At 38.9% G+C, this 11056-nt stretch overlaps 1 protein-coding gene across 3 annotated transcripts in view; it reads left to right on the forward strand.

Annotated features, from left to right (window-relative positions):
* Positions 1–616: 616 nt before the first annotated feature.
* LOC127415271 (nuclear factor 1 C-type-like) overlaps positions 617–11056 on the forward strand; it is a 153008-nt gene continuing 142568 nt past the window's right edge. For 2 of the 3 annotated variants that reach the window (XM_051653958.1, XM_051653962.1), the window contains exon 1: positions 2979–3627. In XM_051653958.1, coding sequence (XP_051509918.1) covers positions 3598–3627 — 30 coding nt within the window. In that variant the 5' untranslated portion in view covers positions 2979–3597. Of the gene's footprint in view, positions 1123–2978; positions 3628–11056 lie in introns of those variants that run through there. The other variant, XM_051653960.1, reaches the window with a different exon arrangement.

An 11056-nucleotide genomic window follows, 5' to 3' on the forward strand; every position in this document is an offset into this window, starting at 1 on the left:
TGCCCCATGATTGGCAGATCAGATAATCGCATGGATGATTGTTGGTGCCAGATGGGCTGGTTTGAGTTTTTCTGTAACTGCTGATCTCTTGGGATTTTCACGCACAGCAGTCTCTAGAATTTACTCCCAATTGTGCCAAAAACAAAAAAAACATGCAGTGAGCGGCAGTTCTGTGGACGGAAATGCCTTGTTGATGAGAGAGGTCAACGGAGAATGGCAAGACTGGTTCGAACTGACAAAGTCTACGGTAACTCAGATAACCACCCTGTACAATTGTGGTGAGAAGAATAGCATCTCAGAATGCTATTCTGAGATGCGAGTTGGCGCTGTTTTGGCGGCAACAGGGGGACCTACACAATACTAGGCAGGTGGTTTTAATGTTGTGGCTTATCGATGTATTCAAGTGGTCATTTCTAATATAGTATTCTCATGTGTTTGGATAAATAGAATATATTAAAACACATGTATGTTTATCTATTATCACCGGTTTTACATTATCATTAAGTAATACGCTGTCAAGTGCATTTCTTTAATAACTAGTGGCCTCATTGCACACACACACACATACACGCCACCCCCGTATTTCATGAATTCCTTCTCCGCGAGGACTGCAAGATGTGTGTATGGAGCTCGTCGCACGGGCCGTTTGTGTTACAAGAAACAAAAGAAAAGACGAGGCATTGGTTGCTCTCTATACACAAGGACATCTATTCGTGCTGCATGTGCAACGCTGCAAAGCTATAAGAGCGACGATTCAGCACTGTAAATTAAAGATACACGACCAAAAAAACAGCACCTTCAACCAGTGCACTATCTGCAGCTAACAGCCATGCCAGATATCGCGCAAGCCGTGCATTACTGTAAAATCTTTATTTTGTCCTTCTGTACCTTGTAACTGGGATATCGGATCGGACGAGGCTCGAAGACTTCAAGTGGGACGTTTGTGTTTAGTCAGTGTCCGGGTTTATTCCATCCGAAGAGCACGGATTACTTCTTCGAGAAGCTAAATGGACACGGAGTTATAAAAGCACCCCGACGCGATGACCAGGCGTTGAACCGCAGTTCTACAAAACCCGCAACGCTGTAACTTTTTGGGGAGGTTGGCAGTTTCGCTTTGAAATGGTACGTTAACAAATCAATTTCATCATTATTTATCGTTGCTCCGAAAGACATTTAAGCGAGAGAGATCACGAGTTGTGCACTCTTAAAGTCAAATGAGATCATCATCAAACAGTCGCTGTGTGTTTAGGTTTTCCCCCTGCTTCCTCTCTTACCAGCCAGTTACTCCTTTTTCTTGTTGGTTTTCAGCCAAACGTAAGGTTTGTGGGAAAGGCTTACAAATGCTGGCGTCGCGTGTTATTTATGCTATAGAGACGCGCAATAATTAAGACACCCAGCGATTTGGCTGTTCTCCCATAGTGAAAGTTATTAGCTCTTTGCCAGCTGAAGAAAAAGTGGTGCAAGATGTGTGTTAACCACGGCACTCCGAAGGCCAAGTTGAAGTTTAAAGCCAGAAGAGGCAGATGCCCAACAGGATAGTTTGCTCAGCAGAAAATGGCCGCAGCCAGAGCCGCAGGCTCGCCGGCATGAATTTGACGTCTACGCCGGCAGAGGCGCTCCCTCCCTGGAAGAAGTCTCAAACAGTGTGCCGTAGTCACACAGCCGCACAAACCGGGAGTTCGGCAGTGCTTCAAAACTGCCTGACCCTGCAGTCACTTACCTTGTTCGTGTGCTAGTAACATGCTTTTACGGAGTGTAAACTTAACTTGGAAATACAACAAAGTGAATAGGCTTTTACGAGACAAGGCCAAAACAAAAGTAATTGCCCCAGGTTAACTTTTAACCAATAAACAGTCACTTTAATCTAAATAAACTCTATATATTAAACAAGAATTATAGCCTAAGACATCGGTATCATACTTAGTAATATATTAGCCGCTTTCATTATTGTTACCAGCTAATTTGCACTGCAAATTAACAACAATAATTATGATAATCTGTGTTACAACACTCCAATATCTGTTCTCTGCAGGGCTATTTTCAGTGTATTTCTTTTCCCTTTAGTTTTGGGGTTAATAACAGTAGGCTAAAACATGCAACCCAGACAGTTGCAGTAAGTTTGAAATTAGCTCAGGCTTTTGATATTGGTTTTCTAGGACGATAAGTTAATAAATGCTTCTAGCAATGCCTATTATAATTTTTACCTAAGCATTTTCTCTATTTCTGGTTATTTAAAAATAATATGTAAAATTAAAATGTAGGCTAGTGTATTTTTAAGCATTTGCATAATAAAGGAACATTATGGATATAATGGACAGACATTGGAAGTACACCACAGTGCGTTCGGTGCACATTAAAGAGAAATAACAGGAGTTTTTAAAGTCTGCCCTTTTTGCCACTTAAGTCTGTTGAAGCCTATTTTTTATTATTTTTTTTAATTTATTTTTTTTGCAAGAAAATGTTTTAAGTGTTGACTTGGGTAGCAACGTCCGACCATCTGCTGCAGAGCAACTTTGTAGATGCCAGTATTAAGACACCAAGGCACGTTGATAAAAATTTGGGCAAAAATTTGTGAATATTAAAATATGAAATACAGGGCGAGAATTGCACAATTCAGTGAACACGTTTAGTCAATCTTAAAAGTGTATTGATGTTCCCTGTATATAATCATAATTTATGACTCTGTTCAGGAGTTTAAGTGACTGACTGCCAAGTCATCCCATACTTTTTTACTCAAGACTTAGCTAGAAACGTTGATATTGCCTTATCATGCAGTATATACAGACGAGATTAACTGTTTACCATTGCCTATAATATTTTTCGCGGATTGTTTTTATTTTTATTGTTTTTTTATTCACTCAAACAAGTCAACTCGCATGACGCGATAAGCCTCGAACAGTCTGCCATGAATAAATGCATGCATGTGCGATCTCTATGACGCAATGTCCGCGCCAGCCTGGCTGTAATCGCTAGTTTGTTCTTTGTAGCAGTGCATGCCACAGTAAATTGTTTGGAATGCGCGCGCATAACATTACTGCGCACCGAACTGGATCAGCGCGAGAAAAATGCGGTGCCATGCGCCCTGGTGAGGAGAGAAGAAAGTCATTTGCCTCTTTGTTTCAACCCGGTCGTACCATATGAGCTCCAAAAACCGAGGCAAATCACGAATGTGTTAATATCGTGGACTCAACGGATGCTCCTGGACAGTGGAAACCCGAGTTAGCCTCTCTTGCTCCTCCAAGCACTTTCTTTGGGATGGGCTATTTTCATAACGTCATTTCATTCCTCCCTCTTTTTCATTTTCTCTTTCTTTGATTCTTTCTCCCACCATTTCCTAAATGGAACAGATTGCACCACTCCACGCGTTTTCTTGCCAGCAAAGTTTGATTTCAGACTTGTATACAGTTCGCGCGTTTCTTTTTCTACGCGTCCCTTGATTTTTGGACGACAGACACTTTAACGGACTTGAAGTGGAAGTCAGAGGTGGCGGCGGTGGAAGTGTTAATCATGATGAGGCTTACCATGATTAACTGTGAAAAATGATCCACTAACTGGTCGGTGTTTTGCCACTTTTCGAATCACGCGCTCCCTTTCAACATGATGTATTCTCCTCTCAGTCTGACTCAGGTAAAGAGCTTGTTTGTGTCTTTCTGTCGATAACTCACGACGAGATTTCAGTTCATAAAAGGGCGGGCTGAGCGCTGGCTCAATCCACTTTAGTTCTTCTCTTTAAGCATTCATCATCCATGCATATTCAACACCGTACTGTTTACCTGTGTAGCCTATGTTTGTTTGTTAGACGCAAATTCCTCTGTTATGAAACGGTTGCGATGTAAATACAATACAAGGGGGGGAAATACAAAGTCAAATTTGATGAAGAATATAAATGGTTGTTTTTCGTTTTAAATATGCTACTTTAAGATGGAGTTTGTTCAGAAGAAAAGTAAATAAATGCACGGTCATCTGCTTCAGTTGATCATAAAGTGGAGGGAAAAGTTAGTGTAAATGATGGTGATTTTTCAGATTTAAAAAAACTTTTTGAAAAAATTTAATATTTTTAGTTCTTGAAGATTTGAGTTTGTAGCTAATATAGAGACTAATACTTTTGTGGATAGTATATGGTTTGGATTCAAAATGGACAGGAAGGTTATATGTGCACATACTGTAGATTTCAACTGCCGGTGTCTGGGGCAAAAGCACACGGGCTTATATCAGTTCTTGCAATGTGCCTTAAGAGGCCAGACAGTGTATTAGTAAAGTTGATATTTTGTCACTACTGCTAAAACCTTTATTTCGACAGTTTTATTGGTTATAAAATATATAGAGTTGTGTTGAGAGAGAGTTAGGATAATATTAATACAAAACGGGCTATATCAGTTTCAGCTCTTTTCTTGTAGTCTATGTGGATTTTCAAAATGAAGCTTCTAATTGATTAAAAAGTGTCTTTTTAAGTGTATTCATATTTTACAGAGAGCCAGTCACTTTAAAAGAGGTAAACGTGAAAACTTAGAGCATTCTAGAAAGAATAACATTGACTAGCGAGGCATCGGCCCTTTGCCTCTAATTAATTAGCGTTTACTTGAAAATCTACAACAGCATTCCCTCTTATATAAAGCAATCAGGAAATATATTAACATTTAATGTACCGTGATAGTGCGCAGACTTGTGACTGTATTTTAAAAGCATTTTTGTCAGCAGTCTGAATTGAGACGGGCACAGAGGGGTTTTAAGGTCATTTTATTGTCTCAGATTGCCTTAATGTATATTGACATGAGTCAGTGGGATTTTAGATGGCTGATGACTGTTTTAACCTAACTGATGACAGAGTTGCAGGAATAGTGAATATTTTTGCTTTATGTGTTTGCTTTAAACGTACTATTTTTTTTTTTTAAATAGTAAATTGGCCCCTTCACTGCACAACCACAGTTTTCATTTTCTCCAATAAACAAAACAAAACATAAATAATTATAATTTAAAATAAATACAAATTATAAAGCCTGCAGTTTAGCAGTTGTACATTAGGTGAAAAAGTTTTTGTGAGATAAATTAATGTTTGAAAAAGTTTCAGTTTTGCATTAGAGCTGTTTATATGCTTGATTAAAAAAAAAAAAAAAAACACCCATAATTATGGGCAGCTATCATGACACTTTATTATAGATGTCAGATTGGCACTTTATAATTGTCAAACTTTTTTTTGTTGAAAGTTGGGTTTGTAGCAAATGGTTGTAATTCAGTTCTTAGTCCATATTGAACACTGTCTAAACAACTGCTTGGGAAACCTTTGGGATTTCGGCTTTTAAGTCCCACAAATATGTATTGTACTTTTCTGCTCTTAGTGAATGTGTTCAAACAGGTAACAGTACAAACAAACGCCTCAGCCTCCAGCGCTTTAATTTATTATTAAATGAATTGGATGGGGCTATGTTTCAGTGCTCACTTTGTTTTTGGGTTCATTATGACAGATGGTTGTTTCAGTCTTTGGATTAGTAAACTCCGTAAATTCTGTTGAAAGATGAAGAAACACATCTTAAGTAACCATAGTCCACTTTTGTAATTGTGTAACCTTCTCAATTACAGTTTTAGTGAAAGTTTAAGGTAAATTAGCATGCATAAACCACTTGCACAAACTCCACAGCAAGCCATAAAATCATAGAATGTGTTAAATAGTTTACCCTGTGCTCACTTTAGAGTGGATTTGATCTACAGGTTGCAGTGGAAATATTAGAATTTTAGCTCTTGCGGGAGAGCGCAGAGTGTGCATAGAGGTTCTGGCCGTAGTCTGGGTGAGTGTGTTGGGCGGAGAGAGAGAGCAAGAGGGACAGGCGAGGTGTGTGCCAGACTCCACCGCAGCCCCGCTGGCAGCTGGAGGGGTCTTTCGCTCGGATCTCCACTCAACACAAATCCTTCATACAGTAGTATTCCTAGCTTTCCCTCTGCTGTCTATATATATAATTTATAAATGGAACATCATGCACCATATTAGTTTAAATATATTCTAATTAATTGTAGCCAAATTAAAAACAGTAAAAACATTTTGTTACTACTGAGATATATAATATATTATTATTATTATTAATTACATGCAAACTAGTTATTGCAAAATATTTGGGGCCATAGTGAGACTATGAAGAATTCATAGCATGTCAAAGCAGCTGTGCAAAATGCAAAATTTGTTACTATTATTGTGCATGAATTTTTTTTTTTGTAGAACTAACATTATAATTATATAAAAGTAATGGGGCAAAACTGCCAGCCATTTCTGTTTTTTTTTATTTTTTAATATGAATCCAGACCCACACTAAAATGTATTTACAGAGTTTGGACAGTCTGAGTTTGGAGCATATTTGCCAACACTAGAGTTGTATCAGTGGGAGATTTGAGAGAGACTCTATTCCCCTGAGCTGGCAACATGTTGTCCTGCCCCCATTCCTCATCGATTAATTCCGTTAGAGCCGCAATTAGTCCCCCTCGGGAAAGGAGAGTAGGGCCGATTCGAGTGCCGAGCCTTTCTGAGACACTCTTGACCACGCTGACCGACAAAATACTATATCTTCTGAAATTGTGTTGATAGTGAGACCTGCACTGCATTGGCTTTTTAAAGTTTTCATATCTGTGAAAATATTCCAACACATTTGCACTAACATTAACAGAACAGAGAGACCCTTTTCTCTTAGACGAACTTGAAATGGCTGGTCCATCAAATGAAAATGTTTCAGTAGACTTTTTAAATGAAATATATGCACACACAAGCTGTTATACAGTATATTTTCACTATTGTCACTAGTATAAAAGTTTTGCTCATCACCATTGTATGTGTGTGCATGAGCAGGCAGTCTAACTAGGACCTGATGTAATGAGCACTGAAATGTTCTCCACCCCTCTCTATGGTTGGGCACTTTGTGTTTGAAGTGCCGCTACTGGGCTCTCAAACGGCCCAGAACACCCCCGCAGTGTATTCCACTGGTCCTCTCTCAGTCCGCTGTGTGTGTGTGTATGCTTGCCTGCTTGAGGGTTTTATTTTATTTTTTTGTCAGGAGGGAGTGTTTTCTCTTTTGCTTGGTTTAGAAATGCATGCCCCACTTTCGTCTGACAGCCCTGAGTGGCACAGTCATGGTCGTGTCCCAGCGCGGCAGCTCCCCATGTGCCCCGTTAACAGATTAATTAAGCTGTTTTGATCACCCGCTCTCCCTCATTTGCCATCCGGCTGTCATTTATCGCAACTTTTTCAGATATTCGTTTGCTTATTTGTGTCAGGGAGCGTTTTGGAAAAAGGGATTAGAAATCTCAAGTGGAGTGTTAGCGTTCATGTGTTGATTCTGATGGCTGATATTCATTAGAAGACATTGAGGAGAGTTTAAGGGAAGGGAGGGGAGGGGAGAGGAGGGGAGTGGGACACAAAGAGTAGCCTCAGTTATAAAGGCCCGAGCTCTTGGCATGAGTAGAGGACTTCATGTGGCCAGGGCTGGAGATGTCTGTGGAAGGTTGGCTGCGTTTCATATCACACCCAGGTTCCTCTGTGGGGAGAATGGTGAGCAACCCTAAATATATACTTTATAAAGATGTATTTGGATTCCACCTGAGCTCGCGGCCTCTCTCCCATCCATGCCAACATGTTACGGGGGGAAAAAATGTTTGTTTTTGTTGTTTTCTAGAATTATATGGTCCAGCTAGTGCCTGAAACACCCTCCAGAGTCTCATTTTAGAAATGAGGCTTACAAAGAACAGCTCAGACCTCGGGAAATAGCCTAATCAACCGTACAAAGATAAAATAAGCTTATTCCGATCTGAAAGAACCTATGTGTATGTGTACATCTGAAGATCTTGGTAAAAAAATAAATAAATTATAATTCATATTTCAAATCAGTCTGAATTGTATTACCTGACAAGAGAACCATTCATGCTCAGTTTTTTGGACCTCTTCAGATGTTTAATTTTCTTTATATTATGGGTTCAGATGCCGGCTCTTTCCAGCAGGGAGAGTCTTCGTCTTCTGTCCCGGGCTTTAGAGTCACAGTAGTAGGTCATTTTGAGAAGTACCTCTGCTCTTGGCATAAACGTTGTACTTGACTCGTGATGAGGAAATGTTTGTGTTGTATGTTGTTCATATTGTAGATTAGAATCAAATGTTCTACATAGTTGCATGCACTTAGAGAAAGAGCAGATGTTTTCACAAAAATATAGAAATATATACTTTGTAGAAAATATTACGTCAGTTAATTAGCAAGAAATAACGGGTTATTAAAATATTTATATTAACAATTCCATTGTGCATTTTTTGGAAGAAAAATGTAACTGGAATATATTGAACTGCTTTAACGTACACTGTATTTGAGTTTTAATTGATGCAGTATTTTTCGCTCTTCATTGCCTGTGCACCAGTACTGCAGGCAGCTCACAGTGTCTGATTTACACCTCTCTGCTGCTATCCAGAGCCCTGCAGTTGGAACACTGCGCGATATGAATCCCTTGTTTGTGACGAGGAATGCAAATAAATTGTGAATGGATAGACCAGCTTTTTTTGATTGCATCTCACTTGCCATTAAGAACTCTGTTTCTTTGCTTCAGAGGCTCTGTATGAAAAATGACTCTGTGTCTGTTTATTCTTGGATAGATTTACTTTTTCATTCTCTGGTGCAGAAATACTTGCAGACATGTATGCAGACAAATGCTTTGAATGGCCAGCGATAGACTATTGAACATTATGAACGTAAGTGCTCTTAAATGTCAGGTTAAGAAATGTTTTTCTTTTGTTTTTTATCGCAGTAACTCTGCTAGCTCCTATTTGTGTTTTAAATGGGTAGTTCACTCAAATATGAAAATTCTGTAATCATTTATTCACCCTCATGTTGTTCTAAATCTGCATGACTTTCTTTCGTGGAACACAAAAGGAGATGTTTGACAATGTTTGGGACTTGCTGCTTCAATCCCCATTCGCTTTCATTGTACATTTAAATTTATTCAATTGGCAGATGCTTTTATCCAAAGTGACTTAAAGTGCATTCATGGTATACATGTTATGTATGTTCACTGGAAATTGAAGCAATGACCTTGGCATTGCTAGTGCTGTGCACTACCAGTTGAGCTACAGGAAAACTGTACTGTATAAGGTGAATGATTGGCTGGCCAAAGCGAGAATCATGCCCTTAGACCAACAAGCCAACACACTGAATGGAAAAAAGAGCAGCAAGGTTTTGGAACGACATGAGGTAAATGATGACAGAATTTTCATTTTTGGTGACCTAACCCTTTCAGTTTTGAAAATTGAAAGTACATTTTACTGATGTCCTGAGCATCTGCATATTGAACGGTAAACAAGTCACAAAGACACGTCACTTTACTGTATTCATTCCTTATGAACCATAATCCATCAAGAGATGATCTTGCAATGGATCTCTGCAAGTGGTTTTTAAAGGGTCGTTGAGCAAGCTTTCACCATCTTCCACTCTGTGTATATGTGTGTGTCTGGACTGCAACTGGAAGAGGATGCCACAGAGCCTGTGCATGGTGTAATGGAGACTCTCTAATACTGCAAGATAAGCAACTTGCTTTTTTGCCTCTGCTGTTGTGCATTGAAGGCAAAGGCCAGGATCACTGTGGCCTGGAGCAGAGCTGGGCTTTCAGTTTGAGGACGGCTTGTCTGTACTGCACACCAGCAGAGGAAAACACCAAGATCTCTTTCTTTTCCAGCTCTGAGATCAATAAAATCAAGAAGAGTTCAATGTGTCTTAGAGTAGTGCTAACTTTGCGGATTGAGTGTATAGCTTGTTAAACTGTTAATGGGGTGGAACCGCCAGGAATCTGACCATATTATTGTATATTGATGACTGGGTTACGATATGATAATATTGTGATTCTTTTTGTGTACTAAGATATATTGCAATCCTTTATACACTTGTTTTTTAATCATATTCATTGGACTTCGGTGCTTTGCCCAACAAGTGCTGAATGCCCTGCTTTACTTCATTATAGAGTTATAGAAGTAGTGAAGAAGAGCATCGGTAGTGAAGAGCAAAATGACAAGAGGGAATAGCGTATCTCGGTTTGAGCATGTTTTTCATTACACGACAAAAATCCTTGCAGTGTAGCTGTATGGAAGTTCGGACGGACATCGTTACAAATTACACAAGTTATAGACATCTAGTTCAACCTGGTCTCATGACAAGTGACAAGTCATTATAATAGAGTAAAATGGTACAGTTTGTCTCATACAAAAACGTACAACTTTTACTCCCATAGAGAAAAATAAATGAACCATCAAAGTTTAGAACGAGACGAGGGAAGCGTATAACAGGAAATTGACATAAATCAGCCATTTGTATTGCATAGCCTAAATAATTATGGAATTTGTAACCGAAATCATTCACAGATGTTTAATTTCTTAAAATAAAGTGTTGGATAGGAGGCTAGCTAAAAGTTGGTGTCTGCATTGTATCAGTTTGAATTTCTGTTTGTTGATTAGTTAGTCTCTATGAGAATAAAAGTCGTACTGTATTTTACAATTTCACCATGTTGTACGAATTATTACGAGTTGTCATGAGACTATGATGTATAGTCTTGGCTTGTACTGAGTTTGCATTTTGGTTGGATTAAAATACTTGAATGTGCATTGACTTAATGGTGCTGTATGTTTAGTCTTCTCACATACTTGCTCTTTATTCCCAAAAATATGAATGTGAAAAATTTAACTTTGTTTTTCTTTGCATTAGAATATTGATACAGTATTGTGAGGTAAAATATCACAATACTTTGAAATATAGATTTTCCCACCACCTCTTGAGGATATGTATGTGTGTGTCTGTGTGTCTGTCTGTGTGTGTGTGTGTGGGTGGGGTGGGGTGGATTGACAGAATGTGTTATTTTACAAGGAGTTGATGGATCCTCCCTGATGGACTTTCAAGTTCTCAGCCAAGACAATAATAAGAATGATTATCACTGAACGTGCACACACACAAAGCCACTTATTTATCCACCTACCCATTCTGAGTGGAGGTTTGGACACCTTTGTGAAAAAGGACAATCCAGATCCTGATATATTAGGAAAGTGAAGCAGCAAACA

This window comes from Myxocyprinus asiaticus, chromosome 24 (assembly GCF_019703515.2).
Source record: "Myxocyprinus asiaticus isolate MX2 ecotype Aquarium Trade chromosome 24, UBuf_Myxa_2, whole genome shotgun sequence".
NCBI classification, from domain to species: domain Eukaryota; kingdom Metazoa; phylum Chordata; class Actinopteri; order Cypriniformes; family Catostomidae; genus Myxocyprinus; species Myxocyprinus asiaticus.